The following is a 23,230-nucleotide window of genomic DNA, read 5'->3' as shown; positions in this document are numbered from 1 at the left end:
TGTATGAAGAGAATGGTGGTAAATCCCTGAAGAATATTTTGGAAAAAGTTACTTAGCCCAGTTTTCAAACTTATTTTCAGTAGCATATGCATTAAGGAAATGCCTGAGGTCTCACCAGCCAAGTCAAAATAGTGATCAATAAGCGATTACAGGTAGGATGAGAACTAAGCTGGGGTTAAGCACTGCAGAACAGGAAACTTCAGGGAAGTTTTACAGGGTGAAATCAGCATTTCCTCTCCAAACTGCAATTTCTCTCAATGTCCTATGACGCTATAGACCCAAAACTCCAATGAACCAATTGGTAAAATTCTGAAGCAAGCACTTCACTTCTCCTCAGCTCACCTCAGGAAAAATAATTTACTTAGCTTTTATCCCTTTCAGTAAGGGTCTTAGTGTCTGCCAGGCGGTGATGGTTAGAAAGGATTGATCATCTACTATTGCTGATGTTTTGGCTACCTACTAACACATATGTTTTACTGATGTACACATGTACATGCATAGATAAAAAGCATCTACTTTAAGAATACTTTACAAAAGTGATTTGATGATAAAAATGCAGTTCTTTATGGGTGATATTACTTTTTTAAAACTGGGCATGTTTGTACCAACTTCTCTAAATCCACCAATAAGGTGGCTGCTTATTTAGCTACATGCAGTAGACCAGAAGATGATTGCTTTGTGTAGACATAGCTAGTCTCTTGGACTGCTTTTAGTAACCCATTTTATAAGTGCCTTTTCACTTTCACTTCTTGATATTATATGTGAATCTATTCGAAAAACCTATGCCAAATAAATCTGAACAGATCAGTAGCTACTACTATGAGATCTTTAGTCATTTTAAATCATAAGTGAATATAAAAATATGTTACTAAGTAACTTAAAATACTAACACTTTTACATTTGAATTAGCTCATTTTCTCCAAAGCTATATAAGCAAAAATATATTATTTTTAATGGTGGGTTATTTACTTCATATACCATGCATCATTACTTTTCAGTTACTGGTAGATCTTGAAAACAGTTCCATGTTTACTGGTGATCTTGAGTGTCAGAAGCTCCTAATGGAAGCTATGAAGTACCATCTCTTACCTGAGAGAAGACCTATGATGCAAAGTCCTCGGACAAAGCCTAGAAAATCAACTGTGGGAGCACTTTATGCTGTGGGAGGCATGGATGCTATGAAAGGTAACAAAAATGATTAATTTAGAAAGTATCACTCAAAAAAAGATATATTCTCAACACCTCCCAAATTATGAAGGTGGCATTAAAGGCATATCTAATTTTATGCATCTAAAGCTAATTTTAATAAATAGCATATTTTATGTAATTTTGCATTTTTCTTACCTTATGGGATATAATCTTTTAATTCATGTTAGCTAAACTCTTAATAGGTACTTTTATTTTATGGCAACAATTTTTAAATTTGAGCATTTGCTTTGCAATATAAGATGTTTTCAGGGAAAACTTACTTAAGGTTTATCATAAATAGAAGGGTTTAGCAAATTTGTGTTAAAAAAAGGCATATTTGTTTTCTGACAGAAATAGAAGAGGGGCCTTGCTGTCAAGTCCCTATTAGATGTTCAAAGACCAGTTACAAAGTATCTTGAAGTGTTGATGTTACAGGATAGAAAACTGGTTCCAAACTGAGGTTCAGCAGCTTGCCATGTGAAAATCAATTGAAAGACAAGTAATGGTGGGAAAAGAAAGGCTGCTTTATTCAGAAAGTCAGCAACTTGGGCAACAAATATCTCAAAGACAATCTCCCCAGTATTGATGAAATCAGAAGGTTTTAAAGGAGAATGTTTGGGAACTGGTGGGGGCTATGTGCAGGAGAAGCCGGCCCTCAGGCAGTTAATCATATGTCAACATGACCTTGAACAGACTTGCTGGCATCAGTGGCAGCTGTTATCAAATGTGGTCAGGACTTATCTTTTGGGATAGTCTGGTCATTCCTTAAAGCCAATGGTCTGCAAAATCTCAAGGAAAGTAGGTTAATTCTATCATAAATCAAGGGACTAAGGTCAATAAACAAGGAGTGCATAAGCTTGAAGTGAGTTAACCCTTAACACCAGTTGAAGTGCTGTTTCAAATCCTCACTGTGAATCCTTCATTCCATTTCTATGGAACATACATAGCGGTCCATCTCCTGTAACTGCTTCAAGCTGAATTAGAACACGTTATGGGCTTTGGAATGGAAGGATTTGACATGGTGAGGGACATAGCTTCTGGTCCCTTGTTCTCATGGAGGGGGTATCAGAGGTAGTTTCTTACCTCATTTTTCTACATTGTTTGGCACTACATGGCATCATCAGCTTTATTCCCAAGTATAATCTAAGGAATAGTAACAGTATAGTTAAGCCCAATTTTATCATTCCCTCTAAAATTATCTGATACCAAAAGAGTAGTTCAGTATCAAAGAGACTAGATTTGTAAACCAGTCCCAGCCACCCTGGAAAAATGGGGCCTTGTGGGCAAGGGTCTGTTGCAGCCATGTGGCTTGCTGCCTGATTTTGTCTCTCTGGGTTCTTATTTCCAAGGACGAGTTAATATAGGTACAGCAAGTGGTGTTAACTATTATATAGACTCTACCTTGTTCAGCAAGCAGTTGGGTAATTAATAAGAGGCATTTCTTTTTTTTTCATAATACCTTCAGATGAATTTTATCTGAATAATCTTAATAGCAGCTATACACATTGAAAGTATAGCAATACAAATGTATATAAGCTATACAATATATTCTATTACTGAGGTTGGTGTACTTTCTTTTTTTATTATTAACATATAATGTATTATTTGTTTCAGGGGTACAGGTCTGTGATTTATCAGTCTTACACAATACACAGTGCTCACCACAACACATACCCTCCCCAATGTCCGTCTATGAAAACATACAAACAAACAAACAAACAAAAACAAAAACAAAACCACAAAGTTTAATGCTTGGAGCAAATTATAAACCCAATATCTGAGTTGCAAGCACTCCCAACAAGAGAATTTTTAGATGTCAGGCTCAAAGCATCCTCAGATGGAGTGGGAGCAGGCACTGGCAATCTGATGGCTTTTTATCGTTTGTAGTTTAAATGTCTCCAGTGATTCTTTTGAGTGGCTCACAGAGCAACAGGCATGAAGATTGTCTATATATGAGCTATTGTGGCAATTTATTTGAAGTTTCTCTTGAGTTGTCTAGTTTCAATTTGCAGGGCTTCAGGAAAAGGGGCAGTGTTAGTTCTTATTTTAAGACAAGAGAATAGGAGAAAATCGGCAACCTTATTTTGGAGAGTCATAGCCAGATATTGGAGGAAACCAGAAGAATTTACAGCCCAGTTTTATGAGCAAACAGCAAACACTCAACGATAATTAATCAGAACTAGAATCTAACATCCATGAAGGTGTTTTATTGAAATATAATCTTTCTCTCTAAAGTCATCTTCACTCCTGTCAAAGATAGCCAAATTAAGACTGGTTTGTAAGATAAGTTTAGTTTTAATAAATTTAATTAATTTTTACATAATTATTCACATAAGTACAGCAAGAATAGTGGTTGACCATAGAGATTGTTTTAAAACCTGCTTTCCAGAAGTTTTTACAATGAATTTTAGATTTGACTTTCAATAGCCTCGCAAGGCCAGAAGCCAGGTCAAATACTTTCCATCAGATTTGCCTGCAATTCCTGTAGATTTGGGTGAATTCTTCTCTTCCTGAGGTCCCTGAAATATCTTGAGGTTCCTGCACCTTCCAAGAACTGACATTTTTTTACTCACCTGATAAGGCTGGTGGGAATTCTGTAAGCAATGTGCCAGGCCAACATTTCCAAGGGGCTTTATTGGTTCCATACAGTCAACTTTAGTTCCTTAAAGCTGTCTGGTTATATCTGAGTCTATGTATGTCTTTCTTAAATATTACATTCTACTTAAAGCCTTGGTAAAATAACCAATGTTTCCAATGGTATCTTGTTATAAAGAGTACTCATTTTCATTGAATTTATGCAAATAATGGTAATTGCCATGAAAGAAAGAATATTCATTGAGAGTTTCCAAATTCCTCAGGGATTAGTAGGGAGAAAAATAAATATTTCAGTTTGTTTACCAAAGAATATTTTTTAAAGTTTTTATTTATTTATTTGTCAGAAAGAGAGAGAGAAAGAACAAAAGCACAAGCAGGGGGAGGGGAAGGCAGAGGGAGAAGTAGGCTCCCTGCTGAGCAAGGAACCCCATGCGAGACTGGACCCCAGGACCCTGGGATCATGACCTGAGCTGAAGGCAGACACTTAACCAACTGAGCCACCTAGGCGTTTCTACAAAAGAATATTTCTACCAAATTTCTGTAAGTCATAGATATCTTAAGAGAAAAAGTTTCCTTAAATTTGGAAGAGCAAACATTAAAGAAGCAGTAATAATTTAAATAAAAATTATAAAAATATAATCCTTTAAAATTACTTAGTCTCATGTTACTAATTCTTGTTCTATTTGAATGCAGGTTTTCCATTAGTTCTGGAAATTCTTAGTTTAGTTTTATGATCTTTAAAGTATCAGACCTGCGTCTGCCAAAAGGCCTTTTCATGAATCTCCTTGAAGCTGAAATGAGTATTGCAAGAGATTCAGAATAACTTCAAATGACAAAAGACTCAAAAATGGTTATATTTAAAAGTCTGTTAAGATTTTATTATAACGTAGTTGACAAGGAAATGCAGTTATTTCTGTGATGCACATTTTAATAATTAGAATTACATGTGATAACACTGTGCTAAGACACATTAAAACTTAAGGAATTTTACATAACTTTTAGAACCATCCTGGCATTTACCCACATAGTATAACCTAAGAAAATTAATCATTATTTGTTTGACAATGCTTCTAATGGAACTTAACATACCAAATAAACAAGCCTAATAAATCAAAAAAGACTTTAGAATTTGAATTTTTGGAAAGTTTGTTAAGAGCTTCAGAAGATTCTAAACCACACACCTATATAAGATCATAGATCACTATAAAATTTAATATTTTATTTATTTAACCAAGGTGACAATAAGAGATCCCAAAGGCAAAAACAAAGGGTTACCTGGTTGTTAGCAAAACTTAGCTCCTTTAATATTGAGAAGATTAGTAATCAAAGACTTAATAAAAACAAACATAGAAACTTCGTTTTTCTGTGCAGATAAATATAAAATATTTTGTTTATAATTTCTTAGCAATAACAGACCAACAAGAAAAGAAAATTTTGTCTTTTTAACAAAGTTAAGTTAATTTCCAGAGAAAAACCAAATTCCAATCTTATATTACTGTACTTTTAAAATTCATTTATTCCAATCTTAGTGATTCCTGACCATAAATATTTTTTTACAAAGATTCCCCTTCATAAACTTTCTACAACTGCTTTTTTAATTCAAATTTTGTCATAACTCTTTCCTCTCTATAAATAGCCAGTTTCATTTTAGGAAAAATTATTTTTTCCCTCAACAAAAATGTATTTTTATTCTTCATACCTTTCTTACATATCTCCTATTTTCCTATATATGGAGTCACTTTCCTTATCATTTCCAGCAGTCTCAAATACATGTATCAGAATTTTAACTCTTAGAAACCTTTTTCCATTGGAAACTAAGTAGTAACCAATTGTGAATGGTTTATTAGACCAGAATTTTTTAGATTAGCAAATTTATGAATACATTTTATATTTTATAGAAATGTGTTTTCATAGAACTTTTTAATAAAGCATAAGACATGCTTATTAGCAGACTCAAGTATATTTACTTTTCTGTAATAAGAAGCCAAAATCAGATAAACCTATATTTAGTAATTAATGTTAAAACATTAACATTTTATTTTATTTTGTAAAGACTTGGATATCCAGTGAATTTAACCCAATTTATTATTTAACCTAGCAAAACTTCAAAGTTTCAGGTTACCAAAATTTTGGAAGCTATTTAAAAGTTTATCTATACACCTTTTTTTATCTATTCAACCTACTTGTTCTTAACAATTACCCACGTAAACTTCATTAGGTAAAATCAATCGTTATTTTAAATAATTTTTGTTGACAAATTGCAACAGTTACAACAAGAATTTATTACATTCAGGTGGAATAAAAGCTAGTTATCATTATTATATTCAATGATGATAAATCCAAAAGACATGTCTATTTTAATTAAACCATCAACCTTGATTAGCTTTAATAAAAAATATATTACACCCTTGTCCACTAAAAAGTCAGTTAATTTGTTTCCCACTGTCAGTTTTATCTGGGCCTCTTGTGGGGAAATCTGAAGTGGGCAATTTAAGTCCAGGGGAGCCCTTGGGCCCCTTCATGTTGATTTAAGAGTTGTTCCCATTTGAACCTCATAAGGATGTGGCCCAACAGCTTGGGGTGCTTTTTGCTCTTCAACAGTGAGGATAGGAGGAGCAGGAGTCAATGGTGCTAAAGGCACTGAGGATGGTATAGGAACCACTGAGTGAAAGGCATCCATTGTGGTATAAGAAAAGAAGGAGGGGTAAGGCAGAGAAAGAGGCAGGAGGGATGCCACTTGGAAGGCCAGAGCAGATTTAAAGTTTGGACTAACATTCCTCCATCTCCATTTCCTGTCTCCTGCTCCTGAAAAGCAGGTTTTTTTCTCTGTTTGCTTTACAGCTTTCTGGTGAAGGTGGAGAAGCAGGTAGTGGGTTGGGCATTGGTTCTGGTGTTTGTGCTTGGTCAGGTGGAGTTAGGATTTCCTGTCTGCCTATATTCCTCCTCCTTTTCTATATTATTCTGATTATTAGGAAGGTTGGATGTCTTAGATTTTTGCCCTCCTTACCTCTCTGGACCATCAATTAGGTCCCTTCCTGTGGGGCATCTTTATTTTGAAGTAATATAAATGTAGGGAATTTCATCCCATTTATCTGATCTCTGACAAAACAACTCCAATTTACAAGATAGTGTAATAATTTAGAGATCCATTTAATGACCTCTTTCTTTCAAGCTCAAAACATACATATGCCAAGAAGTGTTACAATAAAATACCATTTTTTAAGATATGGAATCATAACTGTAAGTATGCCCATCAGACAGAATTCACTCCAGTGTGCTCTCAGATGGAACAAAACTAAATCCTCCCATTCCTATGCAGATTCCTAAAACAGACAATCAGACAAACAGACAAAGTACTTCTGAGACAAACAGATTCCCCTCCTTCAAAGAGAGGTTGGTATGGAATAACTTCTGAGTCATTTCTCTTACCAGTGGTACCACAAATTGGCCCAGAAAGGTCCAAATGGCTAAAAGCTCAGAGAGCATAGAAAAAGGACTCTGAGAATGCATGCCAGTGGACTGACTTGATTCTAGATCTCAGCTCAAATAGATAAACAGATGCATGTTCTCTCTCCACAAACAAAAAGCAAAAGTAGGCAGTTCACACCATGTTGGAGAAGACAGGGAGTCTCCCTGAAACAAAAGGAGTTTGGGCAAATGCTTGGGAAAATCCTTCAAATTCTCCACCCTAGGGTTGACTAACAAAAAGCAGATGGCTTTAACTATCATAGCCTCTGGCTTGGGAAATGAATGGGTAAGCCCTGGCACTGTCTTGGCCAACTGCTTCATTGCAGGAATCCCAAGGGGGCTAAACAAGTTGGAAGTACAACTCTTGGCTAGCTCACCAAAGTCTCTTACCAGACAGAGAACTATTTCCTAACTCAGGTTTGGCTGCTTTCTACTTGAAAAACAATACTTGAGAGACAAATAATAGTGGAAAAGGAAAGGTTGCTTTATTCAGGAAGCCTGCAACTAGTGAAGATGGTGGACTGATGTCCCAAAGACCATCTTCCCAGTCCAGATGAAGCCATAGAATTTTAATGGGGAGGTGTGGGAAATAGCGGGCTAAGTGCAGGAGAAGCTGATGCTCAGGTAATTAATTGTATGTCAACGCGACCTTGAACAGACTTGTTGGCATCAGTGGCAACTGTTTTCAAATGTGGAAAAGTCTGGTCCTTCATTTCTCAAGGTCAATGGTCTGCAGAATCTCAAGGAAAGTGGTTTAGTTTTAATACTTAGGACAGCAAACGAGTGCATAGGTTGAAGTGAGTTAAACCTTAAGATCAATTGGAATGCTGTTAACTATGATAGCAAGATCAGCAACTTAAACCTGGAATGAGGTAATGATTTTACATAACAATTTTATCAAAGGGAATAGGGACAACTTTCTGAGGCCATCGTGTCTACCCTGAACCCTTCTGAGAATCTATTTTTCTACATCTCTGCCTTTTTTGACTTTATTTCTTAGTCTGTAGACCCACGTTTCCAAGACAATGAGGCAAGGATTTTGTAATTAAGATATGGGCTGTGTAGAAATTAAAATCAATCTATTTAAAATGTGCTAAATCATGCATAGAAATGTTATTGATACCTTGTAGAAAATAATGCAAAAGTCAAATTCTGTGCCACTGGAAACCAATTCTTTCTTTTGATATGTGTAATTGGAAATTGAAAGGTGGTATAAGAAATATGCTAATTAATCATAAACCTATAAAACAGGAGCTTGCAAATGCAATTATTTATAAAGTAGCAAAGTAACTTCACAGAACAAATGCCTTTTAGAAAAGAACAAATACAGTGAGATCCTATAATTAATTGCAAGTCTGGTAACTTGATATTTTATTGCATTTTGTTGAATAGAATGAATATTAACAGCATTTTAAAAGATGTCTAGTTTGATATTTAAATTTAAAGGGAACGAAATAGAAAATGCAAGCATAGTTATCCTTAGTTTCTAATTAAAACAAAAAACAAAAAACATAGCCTAACCTGCAAGGTGAAAAAATGGAACACACTGTGTTTGTTTTTGTTTCTTTGTTCCCTATTTTTGTTATTTTTCAGATTCCTGTTGTTTAAGTTATATTACAAAATGAATGTGTTACAAAAAATGGTAATAGATATCTACAGTTCCTTATCAGTTTTTTTAAGAATGACTGAAATGTGAACCTATAATCCCCTTGACTCTATTACCACAGTTTCATATGGAAAGAACTAAGTTTCATTTGAGACTTCATGGGTACCTAGTGTATGGAGACATAAAAGGCCCTGTGGGAAGTTGCAGACAACTACAATAATAGTAAAAAAAAAAAAACAACTATTTTTGAGTACCTGATCCTTCATTGGCATTTTGCAAACATAATTTCTAATCCTCACACTAATGCACACTAGTATTGCAGTTTTGCAGATGAGGAAACTGAGACTCTTCAGGTTATATAGCCAACCCAAGGACAAGCATCTAGAAAGACTGGAAGTGGAATTCTTACTAAAATTATATGTTCCTTTTGCAATACTGCCACTATTTGAGAAGAAAGAGCAAAATGACAAAAACTGACCTCTCTCTTTTAGGGTCTTAGAATCTATTGAAAAACCAAGTTGAGCGCTTAGGGACAAGAAAGAAAAGAAAGAAAAATATCCCTAAGTACAACAAAACATTAAAGGGGTAACATTTACCTATATAAATCAGTATTACATTTCCATTCTTTCATAAAGCTATAAAATAATTTCAATATGCGTGCTTTTTCTTAGAGTGTGTTATTTTGTTTTTTAAAGATATTTTCTGAACGTTCACCTTTGGTTGTCTAAGAAATGCAGTACTTCTTCAGTCCTTAATTTTCTTTTTGACTCATACAATTAACTTGGAATTAGTTGCTAAATACAGGCATCACACAGTGGCCGGGGTTAACTATAACTCCTACCGTGTATAATAAATGAATCATCAGAAACTTGTATAATCACAGAGTCAAAATTTAAAAATGGTCAAATGATAAACTTTGGGCTTTTGTACATAAAGGTATGCAGTAACTTTTCATTTACTAAAAACAATGAATTCTGAGAGGCGGTATGGCATGGAATAAATGAAAGGCTAATATAGGGGCGCCTGGGTGGCACAGTCATTAAGCGTGTGCCTTCAGCTCAGAGCGTGATCCCGGAGTCCTGGGATCGAGCCCCACATCAGGCTCCTCTGCTGGGAGCCTGCTTCTTCCTCTCCCACTCCCCCTGCTTGTGTTCTCTCTCACTGGCTGTCTGTCTCTGTCAAATAAATAAATAAAAATCGTTTTTAAAAAAAGGCTAATATAGTTATTTTTAGATCATTTAAAAAATAGATGGAGATAATCACCAGATCAGATATACTCACAGCTGTAGGAACTATCATGTTCCCAATGATACTACAATGGTAGGTTGGTTTTGTTTCCTCTTGACCAGATTATAAATGAGAGTTGAATAGGAGCTTAGAGATGAATTGAGAAACAATATTTGCAATGTTTTAGGGAAGAAGATCTATATACACAGAAACATCATAAAATGAGTCCTAAGGAAAGACATGGGTAAAAAAAAAATCTAATTTAGGTTTTCCTATCAAATATAGAGCTGACATAGTAAGCCAGCTAGGGGATTTACATTTTGATTAGTTGAAGCAATATTGGAGATAGGTAAATGGGCTAAAGAAGTCTTCAGAATTCAAGATATAGAACTACCAGTTATATATGTTCATAGACTAAAATAAGAGATGTATTAATCTTCTATATTTCACCTAATGCCCAGAAAAAAAATTAACTTGGCATAAAACAGACTTCTACATTATTTCAGTGTAAATCGTCTGTGTGCAATTTCTTAATGTAGCTTTGTACAATTTCCTGACTACTTCACTATTAATATTTCTAAAATTTTAGTAAGTAGAGCAGCCTAGTCTTCATTTTCTAATCTAAATTCACTTTCTGGTAAATTCCACTAATGAAAAGAGTTTGAAATAAAAAGTTAAAATAGGAAGACGTAGCTAGGAAGACAGATTTGGGAAGATTGGAATGAGGGAGTAAAAAGATCTGAAAACTTTCAGAAAAAAATGGGCTGGTTTACAGAGTGAAAGTTGATGTGAGCTTGTAGATGTTCCAGTTTTAACAGGATCATCCAGAGATATTTAGTGTAGGAAAGATACTCTTCTAAGTGGTGTTATTTGACCTTTCAGTACTAAATGTAGCCAATAAAGCAATTGTTGATCTGTAAATCAACATTCAGCCAAATCCATCTTATCAGTGAAAAATGGAGGGATTAAAGAGAAAGGATAATGAGTATCTGTACATACACAAGTTTTTATTGTGAAAATCCAAACTCTTGAGACATAAATACTTACAGTGATCTATTGATCAGAAAAGATCTAAAATTACAGAATCAAAATAAACACAGTCTTCACTAATCTAAGATACAAAGAAAAACTTTCAGAAGCAGCCACAGATACAATATACTTTGCTTAAATTTTGACTTGGTATGATCTCATACCATAGCATTATAATTAGCCAGTGGATACAGTTCAGATATAAACATATTTTTGTCATAACTAATGAATTATATTTTCTCCACAAATCACCCAGCAGAATAACAACTGAAAAGTTTTGTTTTTTGTTTTTCTTTGTTTTGCTTATTTCTATGGTTGTCTCTATGCATTTGTGATGAAATTCCCTAAATCTGCCCAAAGCTGTCTGAAGTACACTGTATGTGTGAATAATAAATCTTTATTTCCCACCTTGGTTATTAGTCAGAAACTTCCTTGTGCAAAATCAACTTTTACTAAAAAATAGCATAGCTATTGTGAATGATGGTAAAAAAACATTGCTTACAGAAATGACAATTTATTATGTAATAAAGGAGCTAGAAAAATAACAACAAATGAAACATAAGCCAGCAGAAGGAAGGAAATAATGGAGATTGAAGCAGAAATAAATGATACAAAAACTAAGAAAACAATAGAACAGATCAGTGAAACCAGGAGCTAGTTCTTTGGGAAAAAAAACTAATAAAATTGATAAACCTTTAGCCAGACTTACCAAAAAGAAAAGAGAAAGGACCCAAATAAATAAAATCACAAATGAGAGAGGAGAAATAACAACCAACACCACAGAAATACAAACAATTATAAGAGAATATTATGAAAATTTATATGCCAACAAATCGAACAACCTGGAAGAAATGGATAAATTCTTAGAAACATATAAACTACCAAAACCAAAATAGGAAGAAATAGAAAACTTGAATAGACTGATAACCAGCAAAGAAATTAAATCAGTAATCAAAAGTCTCTCAGTAAACAGAAGTCCAGGGCTGCATGGCTTCATGGGGTAATTCTGCCAAACATCTAAAGAAGAGTTAATACCTATTCTTCTCAAACTATTCCAAAAATTAGAAAAGGTAGGAAAACTTTATAATTCATTGTATGAGGCCAGCGTTATCCTGATCCCAAAACCAGATAAAGACTCCACTAAAAAAGAAAACTGCAGGCCAATATTACTGATGAACATGAATACAAAAATTATCAATTTATTATGAAGTAGTGACAATTTGATATGGCAGTAGTGACAGTGTACTATGGTAGTGAAATTGGCATTTTAGTAGTTGAGTAGAAAATGAACTTTTATTAACACATAAAGTAGGTAATATCTCAGAATTAAGTTCTTAAATATAATAAATAATTATAAATAATCCTAATCTATTTTTAAGTATAATCCTTCATTTTACCATCATGGAAAATTGTATGAATCAACACCAAAGGCCCATTTAAAAGGAATTTTCATTCCTGTTTCCTTAGTCACTTGTGTTTTAAATCAACGCACACACAACTGAATAAAATAAAAAAAACAAATTCATATATTGAATGACCATAGGAAATTAAAATAATAATGGATGTGTAAAGAGTTGGTAATAGATTCCAAGGTAATTTTATGTTATAGATTATCATGTTGACACCTGTGTTAGTACTACTAGTAGCATAGTCTAGCAAAAGAAATCATTACAAGTGCGCAAACCATATATATTAAATGAACTGTTTTATTCTGACTCTTCCATTTGGACCCAGTAATAGCAAAATATTACCTTTGCCTTGTCAGCCAGGTTAGAGAATCATCGGGTACTTTAATTTGAGTTGCAATCACTGATTCTAAGCTATAAATTATAGGTAAATAAATATAATGTGAATAATGCCAACTAAAATTTTTATACAAGCAATTTTTCCATTGTTTTATATCCCTTTAAAAGGTACCACTACAATTGAAAAATATGATCTCAGAACCAACAGCTGGCTACATATTGGCACCATGAGTGGCCGTAGGCTTCAGTTTGGAGTTGCAGTTATTGATAATAAGCTCTATGTCGTGGGAGGAAGAGATGGTTTAAAAACTTTGAATACTGTGGAATGTTTTAATCCAGTTGGCAAAATCTGGACTGTGATGCCTCCCATGTCAACACATAGGCATGGTTTAGGTAAGAGCTTAATGTTATATAGTTTCTGAATAATGTATCATTAGATCTTTTTAAAAATTAAATACAGCTGCACATTATTGAGATTTTGTTTTATTTTAATTCCAATATAATTAACATACAGCATTATATTAGTTTCAGGCATACAATGTAGTGATTCAACAATTCCATACATCACCCAGTGCTGATCAGGAGTGTGCATTATTGGGATTTAGCCAAACCCTTGGTCAAAATGTCTACAAAATGCTGAAAAGCTGAATCAAACAGTAAAAGCTTGTGAAACTTTTTTTTCTTGCTTCAGATGTCATACTTGCTAATCCCGCCTCCCTTCAAATGTATTTTAAAAGGGTACCACTTTAGGAAGGATAAAAAGTTTTGGGAGGAATACATCATTGAGGAACATTAAACTTCAATAGGGAGTTTTCTTCTAAACTAAACTTAGGAAAAAAAGCAAAAAGCACTTGATGATGAAAAGACATTGTGTTTTTAATTTGATGAACTTTTTCCCTTCCCATAAGAGGCAATCTGTATTTCAGCAAAAGCCTTGGGATACAGGTCCAAGGCAGGGATATTTAGAAAAAAACTGCTTTGATTGAGAGCAACTCTAAGTTACACTTAAGCCAGAGATTCCTAAGAAGTTTAAGAAAGATGAAGTGGAGGGGCGCCTGGGTGGCTCAATTGTTAAGTGTCTGCCTTCGGCTCAGGGCATGATCCCGGAGTTCTGGGATCGAGCCCCACGTCAGGCTCTTCTGCTGGAAGCCTGCTTCTTCCTCCCCCACTCCCCCTGCTTGTGTTCCCTCTCTCACTGGTTGTCTCTCTCTCTGTCAAATAAATAAAATAAAATCTTTAAAAAAAAAAAAGAAAGATGAAGTGGAGACTTCTGAAACAGTTGGGAACTTTGATTCTCCTGAATATTTGTTCAGGGTACATCTTTCTTCATGCTAGACTCCATAAATTTTCAATATCTTAAAGTTTATTTAAAAAGCATAATAATTTCCTTATTATTTTAAGAACTGACTTAAACAGCTAAAAAGTGGCAGATTTGGGACTGGTATTGTTTTTTTCCCCAAATTATCTAAAAAGGTGTCTGTGTCAAATGATAAACTATATAAGTATTCAGCTCAGTTGTGTCAGTGTGATTGCTAGACATTGCTTAGAAAACATATCTTACAGAGAAATCATAGCAGGTTTTTAAAAATCTAATTGATATTACTAAGAAGGTGGAAGTGATGACGTTATACCACTGAGATGCTAACTGAGATGGTGGGAAAGGTGGGGGGAAAGACCAATTATGTGAATTCCCAGAGAAGCAGTTAGATAAGGGCTATTCATAGTATGTAATGGAACAAATTTCTAACTAAACCTCAAAAATCCCCATTTATTTGATTATCTCATGGGAATTTTTTTATCACTATAATAGAAAACAGGGGTTAAAAAGACCTACTACAGTTAACCTACGAATTATCTAACCTACAAATAATCTAAGAATTATCTGAGATTCAGTATATATGTCTCATCTATCCCTTACATTTAAAAAATGATGTTGAAATTATGCCAGAAAAAATAGTTTCTGTTTTCTATTACATCCCTAGAAATGATGTGTTCCACTACTTCCATTAACTTCAGTATTACAACAATGATAGCCTGCCATGATACAGTAACTATGCCTGAAATTTTCCTAGGTTTAAAAGACCATGTTTAGTTTCATATCAAGATTAGTAAATTATAATGTATACACAAAATCATTTAAGAAACAAAAACATTTTTTAAGCAGCCAATTGTTTGCAAAATGAAAAAAAAATCCATTATCTGTGGTATACCTAGGTGAGACCTCATGTTATTTTTACCTCCTAGGTGTAGCCACACTTGAAGGGCCAATGTATGCTGTCGGTGGTCATGATGGATGGAGTTATCTAAATACCGTAGAAAGGTGGGACCCTGAGGGACGTCAGTGGAATTACGTGGCCAGTATGTCAACTCCTAGAAGCACAGTTGGTGTTGTTGCATTAAATAATAAGTGAGTAAATCCAAATATGAATGCTCTTTACTCCCAGGTCATGTGGTACATTTCAGTGATCTGATCCATCAATCAATAAGCATTCTCAATGACCAGGACATCCTAGTAATCAGTAATAAAAGTCCTTTGTTGGAACTTTCCCTTCATTATATGGAAAATGCTCATCTAAAATGAACATTTAATTAAATATTCTGTATTGCCTTGTTATTTAAGTGTAGTCCTGGGACAAGTAGCATCAGCATTACCTGAGATCTATTTAGAAATGCTGAATTTTAGTCCCACCCTAGACTTTCTGAATCAGAATTGGCATTTTAAAAATATCCTCAAGTGACTTGTGAGCACATTAAATTTAAGAAGCACTTTTATAGGCAAGGAAGTTCCAATTGTGCCTTCGAGAAGTTACCATTTTTTTTACATCATCACTTATTAAAATTCTGGTTAGTCTTGTAATAGGGCAAGACTTTTTGCTCTTTGTCTTTCACTGTCCTGAGTGTTCAGGGTTCCCAACTCTATAATTACACTGAGTCCTATCTTTCTGAATCTTTCCCCTTTCCTGATCACTTGCCTAGAAAACAAGGTAATATATTAGAACCCAATGACATTAAAGGTTGCTAAGATCTTTGAATTGTTACTTCTTCAAGTTTATTATGCCCTTTCTGACAAGGGGCCTTTGGAAACAATGACCAGCATATAGGAGGGACTTTAATGATGACAATCTCAGACACCAGAATTGATCAGTGGCAGGAGACAGCCTTGTGTGTCTGTACTGACTGTATATAACGTCAGTATTTCATCATACAACTGGGAAATTTCAACAAAGATGGTTATAGTGCCTTGTGCACAAAGTAGTAAATGTCTATTCTTAAGAGGCTACCCAGGCTTACAGTGTCGTAGAGCTTGAAATATTCCTAAATCTGATTATCTTTGGCCTGATCTCAATATCAGGTGACTTGGGAACAATCTCCTACATATTACAGAACAGAGTGGAATCATCAAATTTGAGTAATTGCATTTTGTTTTACTGACTTGCTATTATTCACAACTGAGCATGAAGGGCAGTTATAAACATATGGTTTAGTAAATCCTTATTTTTTTATTGATGCAGGATTAAATTTAAATTAGATTTAAAATGCTGCTTATCATAAGAATTGGCATTCTAAAATTTATGGAAGAAATGGGATAGCTAATATATCTTCTTAGGAAAAAAATCTGGTTTGTTGATTCTATCTTATCCCCTTAGCTGTTTATTAAGTTAGTCTTCTTAATGACAAATGTTTTTAATACTAAGTGAAACAGTTCATAAAAATAAGAGGGATTTTAATGCTATGCAGCCAAACCTAGCCAAAATTGTAAGGTTGCTGGAGTTAGTCTTTGGAAATATCCTACTGCCCTTTTTCTATTTTAATTTCCAGGTTTATTGAGGTATAACTGACAAATACTGCCAGTGTTTTTGATATCTCCTTTCTCTCTCTGTCTTCATTTCTTATGGGGTGTTTTTTTTTAAAGATTTTATTTATTTATTCAACAGAGATAGAGACAGCCAACGAGAGAGGAAACACAAGCAGGAGGAGTGGGAGAGGAAGAAGCAGGCTCATAGCAGAGGAGCCCGATGTGGGACTCGATCCCATAACGCCAGGATCACGCCCTGAGCTGAAGGCAGACGCTTAACCTCTGTGCCACCCAGGCGCCCTCTTATGGGGTGTTTTAGTCCATTGTGTCAAACTTTCACAAAAATGATGTAGCCTGGGAGGTTTGGAGTAGAGTAGACCTTGAAAAATGCCTTTAGGTAACTATCCATTCACAAATTCAGGCCATCCACTACAAACTACTAAGGGAGTAGAACATATAGTCAAACTTGAAATGCTTTATACAAGGCATTTTCACATTTATTCTATGCACAAGTTGAAAACGTTTTATACACACACACGCACACACACACACTTCTGTTCTTTTTTCCTAGACTATATGCTATCGGTGGTCGTGATGGAAGTTCCTGCCTCAAATCAATGGAATACTTTGACCCACACACTAACAAGTGGAGTCTGTGTGCTTCAATGTCCAAAAGACGTGGTGGTGTAGGAGTTGCAGCATACAATGGATTCTTATATGTTGCTGGGGGTCATGATGCCCCTGCTTCTAGCCATTGCTCCAGGCTTTCTGGCTGTGTGGAAAGGTAAAATGCTTCTATTTATTTATGCATGTATTTATTTTTTTTCAGAAATGAGAAAGATTTTCAGGCTACTAGAAAGTTGTCTTCCAAATAAATGTTAATCCTTTCAGAGGATTAATTTTTTTGTAAAATTGCACACTTACTCCTAGGCTCAAAATATTTTGAAGAAACCCTTCTAATGTATTTTAGGTGCATCATAAGAAATATATTATTTAAATGTTCTTTTGTTGTTTGATAATCACCCTATAAAATAATGAAATAAAAGGGATGCAAGAATAAAGAAATTTAATGCCAAACTATATCACTCAACCAATTCACCATCTCAAATCAATATGATGTTACTAGTTCAAAAATTATATTAGTCCCCAGAGGATGAAGACTATACAGAAAGAATTCCCAAGGAGAGATGCTAATTATATTTTGAACAATAACTCTATTGCCATAAGTATTTAATTTTCCAAAGGTAACTTCTTTAAATGAGAAACATTTGTTTGAATAAAGTGTTTCTTACAGGAGAAAATTGATCTGTGGTAGTTTTTTTTTAAAGTTTAATCATATTAAAACCATATGATCATTTCAATTGATGCAGAAAGAAGTACAACATCCATTCATGACAAAAAAAAAAACTCAAAAAGAAGATTAGAGGGAACATACTTCAACATAATAAAAGTCATATATATGAAAAACCAGCAGCTAACATTACACACAATGGGGGAAAACTGAGAGTTTTTCCTCTAAGGTCAGGAACAAGACAAGGATATCCACTCTCACCACTTTTATTCCATATAGTACTGGAAGTCTAAGCCACAGCAAATGGACTAAATAATAAATAAATAAATAAATGGCATCCAAATAAGCAAGGAAGAAGTGAAACTTTCAGTATTTGAAGATAACATGATACTATACCTAGAAAACCCTTAAAACTCCACAAAAAACCACTAGAACTAATAAATGAATTCAGTAAAGTCTCAGGATACAAAATCAATGTACAAAAATCTGTTGTATTTCTATATATTAATAATCAAAGAGCAGAAAGAGAAGAAAACAATCCCATTTACAATTGTACCAAAGCAATAAAATATCTAGGAAAAAAATTAACCAAAGAGGTGGAAGTCTTGTTCTCTGAAAACTATAAAATACTGATGAAAGAAATTAAAGATGACACCAAAAATGGAAAGGCGTACCATGCCCAAAGATTGGAAGAACAAACATTGTTAAAATGTGTATGCTACCCAAAGCACTCCACACATTTAATGCAATCCTTATCAAAATACCAACAACATGTTTTCACAGAGCTAGAACAAATTCGTAAAATTCATATGGAACCACAAAAGACCCCAAATAACCAAAGCAATCTTGAAAAAGAAAAGCAAAGATGGAGGCATCACAATTCCAGGCTTCAAGTTATATTTCAGAGTTATAGTGATCAAAAAAGTATGGTGCTGGTACAAAAATAGACTCATAGATCAATGCATCAGTACAGAGAACCCAAAAATGAACTCACAAGTCTACCATCAACTAATCCTCAACAAGCAGGAAAGACTATTCAATGGAAATAAGACAATCTCTTCAAAAACTGATGTTAGGAGAACTAGACAGCAACATGCATAACATTGAAACTGGACCATTTTCTTTTTTTTTTTCTTTTTTTTTTAATTTTTTATTTTATTTATTTATTTTTTTGATGTAAAGTTCAGTGATTCATTAGTTGTGTATAACACCCAGTGCACCATGCAATACGTGCCCTCCTTACTACCCATCACCAGCCTATCTCATTCCCACACCCCCTCCCCTCTGAAGCCCTCAGTTTGTTTCTCAGAGTCCGTAGTCTCTCATTTTCTCATACCATACACAAAAATAAACTGAAAGTGGTTTAAAAACCTAAATGTTAGAATAAAACCATAAAAATTCTAGAAAAGAGCACAGGCAATATTTTCTCTGATATCAGCCCTAGCAACTTTTTTGTAGATAGGTCTCCTGAAGCAAGGGAAACACAAGAAAAAATAAACTATTGGGACTACATAAAAATAAAAATCTTCTGCACAGCAAAGGAATCAATCAAAAAAACTACAAGGCAACCTACTGAAGGAAGATATTTGCAAACAACATATTTGATAAGAGGTTAGTATCCAAAATATATAAAAAAAACTCATACAATTCAACAGCAAAAACACCCCCAAATGATCCAATTTAAAAAATTGGCAGAAGGCATGAACAGACAGCTCTCCAAAGAAAACACACAAATAGATTTTTTTCAGAAAACAGAAACAAAAACATTCAGATGGCCAACAGACACATGAAAGGATGCTCAACATTACTCATCATCAGGGAAATGCGAGTCAAAACTACAATGAGATATCACATCACCCTGGTCTGAATGGCTAAAAGCAGCAATACAAGAAAGAAGTGCTGGAGAACATGTGGAGGAAAAGCAATCTTCTTGCACTGTCAGTGGGAATGCAAATGGGTGCCACTACTGTGGAAGACAGTATGGAGGTTCCTCTAAAAGTTAAAAATATAACTACCTTACCATCCAGTAATTGTAGTACTGGGTATTTACCTGAAATAATACCAAAAAATTTAAAAAGAATAGATGCAAATGCTTATTGTAGCATTATTTACAATAAACAATTTATGGAAGTAGTCCAAGTGTCCATCACCAGATGAATGGATAATTAATATGTAGTATGCATGTACCATAGAATATTATTCAGCCATAAAAAAGAATGACATCTTGCCATTTGCAGTAACATGGATGGAGCTATAGAGTGTTATGCTGAGTGAAATAAGTCAGTCAGAGAAAGACAAATACCATATGATTTCACTCATGTTGAATTTAAGAAACAAAACAAAGAAGCAAAAAGAAGGAAAGATTTCATATGGATTTATAATGGATTATTTCATCACCACAAAAAATGTTGTTGGTGTTTTGTTAGGGATTGCACTGAATCTGTAGATCACTTGGATGACATTGCCAACTTAAAAGTATTGAGTCTTCTAATCCAGGAACATGAGGTATCTTTCTATTTATTGGTGTCTAGTTTCTTCCTTCCACTGCAGATGCATTTTACATATTTTTTGTAAAGATTTTATTTATTTATTTGACAGAGAGAGAGACAGCCAGCGAGAGAGGGAACACAAGCAGGGGGAGTGGGAGAGGAAGAAGCAGGCTCCCAGCGGAGGAGCCTGATGTGGGGCTCGATCCCACAATGCTGGGATCACGCCCTGAGCCGAAGGCAGCCACTTAACCGCTGTGTCACCCAGGCGCCCCTACATATTTTTTCTTGCCTAATTGTTCTGACTCGGAGTTTTAGTACTATGTTGAATAAAGGTGGTAAAATTGTCATCCTTATCTTGTTCCTTATCTTAAAAGGAAAAGTCTTCAGTCTTTCACCACAGAGTATGATGTTAGCCCTGTGTTTCCCATATAAGGCCTTTATTATGTTGATGTAGTTTTTTTCTCTTCCTAATATGTTCAGTGTTTTTTTTTAATAATTTTTTATTATGTTATGTTAGTCACAATACAGTATATACTTCGTTTTTGATGTAATATTCCATGATTCATTATTTGCATCTAACACCCAGTGCACCATGCAATACGTGCCCTCCTTAATACCCATCACCGGCCTATCCCAGTCACCTACCCCTCTCCCCTCTGAAGCCCTCAGTTTGTTTCCCAGAGTCCATAGGCTCTCATGGTTCATTCCCTCTTCGCTTTACCCCCCCCTTCATTCTTCCCTTCCTTCTTCTACCGATCTTCCTGCTATTTCTTATGTTCCATAAATGAGTGAAACCATATGATAATTGTCTTTCTCTGCATGACTTATTTCACTTAGCATTATCTCCTCCAGTGCCATCCATGTTGCTGCAAATGTTGTGTAATCGTTCTTTCTGATGGCTGAGTAATATTCCATTGTATATATGGATCACATCTTCTTAATCCAGTCATCTGTTGAAAGGCATCTTGGCTCCTTCCACGATTAACCTATTGTGGACAATGCTGCTATGAACATTGGGGTGCATATGGCCCTTCTCTTCACTACATCTGTATCTTTAGGGTAAATACCCTGTAGTGCAATTGCTGGATCATAGGGTAGCTCAATTTTTAACTTTTTGAGGGATCTCCACACTGTTTTCCAACGTGGCTGTACCAACTTGCATTCCCACCAACAGTGTAAGAGGGATCCCCTTTCTCCACATCCTCTCCAACATTTGTTGTTTCGGGCTTGTCAATTTTTGCCATTCTAACTGGTGTAAGGTGGTATCTCAATGTGGTTTTGATTTGAATTTCCCTGATGGTTAATTATGTTGAAAATTTTTTCATGTGTCTGTTAGCCATTTGTATGTCTTCATTGGAGAAGTGTCTGTTCATATCAGCTGCCCATTTTTTGATTTGAGTATTTGTTTCTCATGTATTGAGTTTGAGAAGTTCTTTGTAGTTCTTGGATACCAGTTTTTTTTATCTGTAGTGTCATTTGCAAATATCTTCTCCCATTCTGTTGGCTGCCTCTTAGTTTTTTTGACTGTTTCCTTGGCTGTGCAGAAGATTTTTATCTTGATCAAGTCCCACAAGTTCATTTTTTCTTTTGTTTCTCTTGCCTTTGGATATGTGTCATGAAAAATGTTGCTGTGGCTGATGTCAAATAAGTTATAGCCTAAAGACTGTAGTTAGAGATACAGAAGGACATTATATTATTCTTTTTTTTTTTTTAAGATTTCATTTATCCATCCGACAGAGATAGAGACAGCCAGCGAGAGAGGGAACACAAGCAGGGGGAATGGGAGAGGAAGAAGCAGTCTCACAGCGGAGGAGCCCGATGTGGGGCTCGATCCCACAATGCCGGGACCACGCCCCGAGCCGAAGGCAGACGCCCAACCGCTGTGCCACCCAGGCGCCCCGACATTATATTATTCTTAAAGGATGTATCCAACAAGTGGATATGACAATTATAAATATCTATGCCCCCAACAGGGCAGCAGCTAGATACACAAGCCAGCTCTTAACCAGAATAAAGAGACATATAGATAATAATACGTTAATCGTAGGGGACCTCAACACTCCGCTCTCAGCAATAGACAGATCACCTAAGCAGAAAATCAACAAAGAAACAAGAGCTTTGAATGACATACTGAACCAGATGGACCTCATAGATATATACAGAACACTACACCCCAGAACAACAGAATACTCATTCTTTTTGAATGCACATGGAACGTTCTCCAGAATAGACCATATAACTGGGTCATGAAACAGGTCTCCATGGATACCAAAAGACTGAGATTATTCCCTGCATATTTTCAGACCAAAATTCTTTGAAACTGGAACTCAATCAAAAGGAAAAATTTGGAAGAAACTCAACCACTTGAAAACTAAGAACAATCCTGCTCAAGAATGATTGGGTAAACCAGGAAATTAAAAATCAATTTAAACAATTTATGGAGACCAACGAGAATGAAAACACATCAGTCCAAAACCTGTGGGACACTGCAATGGTGGTCCTAAGGGAAAATACATAGCCACCCAAGCCTCAGTCAAAAGAATAGAAAAATCTACAATGCAGTTTATATATCCTCACCTCAAGAAGCTGGAGCTGGAACAGAAGAACAGGCCTAACCCACGCATGAGAACACAGTTGATCAAGATGAGAGCAGAGATCAATAAATTAGAAACCAGGAGCACAGTAGAGCAGACCAACAGAACTTTGAAAGAATAAATAAGATTGATAAGCCATCCCTTCACTTTAAACTTGTATCTGTGACTTATATCTGTCTTTAGGTATGAAGGGAGTCTCTTG

The 23,230-nt window shown here is 35.1% G+C and overlaps 1 protein-coding gene across 1 annotated transcript in view; it reads left to right on the top strand.

Annotated features, from left to right (window-relative positions):
• Positions 1-23,230, top strand: part of KLHL4 (kelch like family member 4) — a 53,361-nt gene that overhangs the window by 11,532 nt on the left and 18,599 nt on the right. Inside the window, exons 5-8 of the mRNA XM_040630221.1 lie at positions 999-1,185; positions 13,027-13,251; positions 15,103-15,265; positions 17,226-17,438. Of these exons, the coding sequence (XP_040486155.1) occupies positions 999-1,185; positions 13,027-13,251; positions 15,103-15,265; positions 17,226-17,438 (788 nt within the window). The remainder of the gene's footprint in view (positions 1-998; positions 1,186-13,026; positions 13,252-15,102; positions 15,266-17,225; positions 17,439-23,230) is intronic.

The sequence above is a fragment of the Ursus maritimus genome, assembly GCF_017311325.1.
Source record: "Ursus maritimus isolate PB19 chromosome X unlocalized genomic scaffold, ASM1731132v1 scaffold_X1, whole genome shotgun sequence".
NCBI lineage: Eukaryota > Metazoa > Chordata > Mammalia > Carnivora > Ursidae > Ursus > Ursus maritimus.
This window is presented reverse-complemented; position numbering and strand designations above follow the sequence as displayed.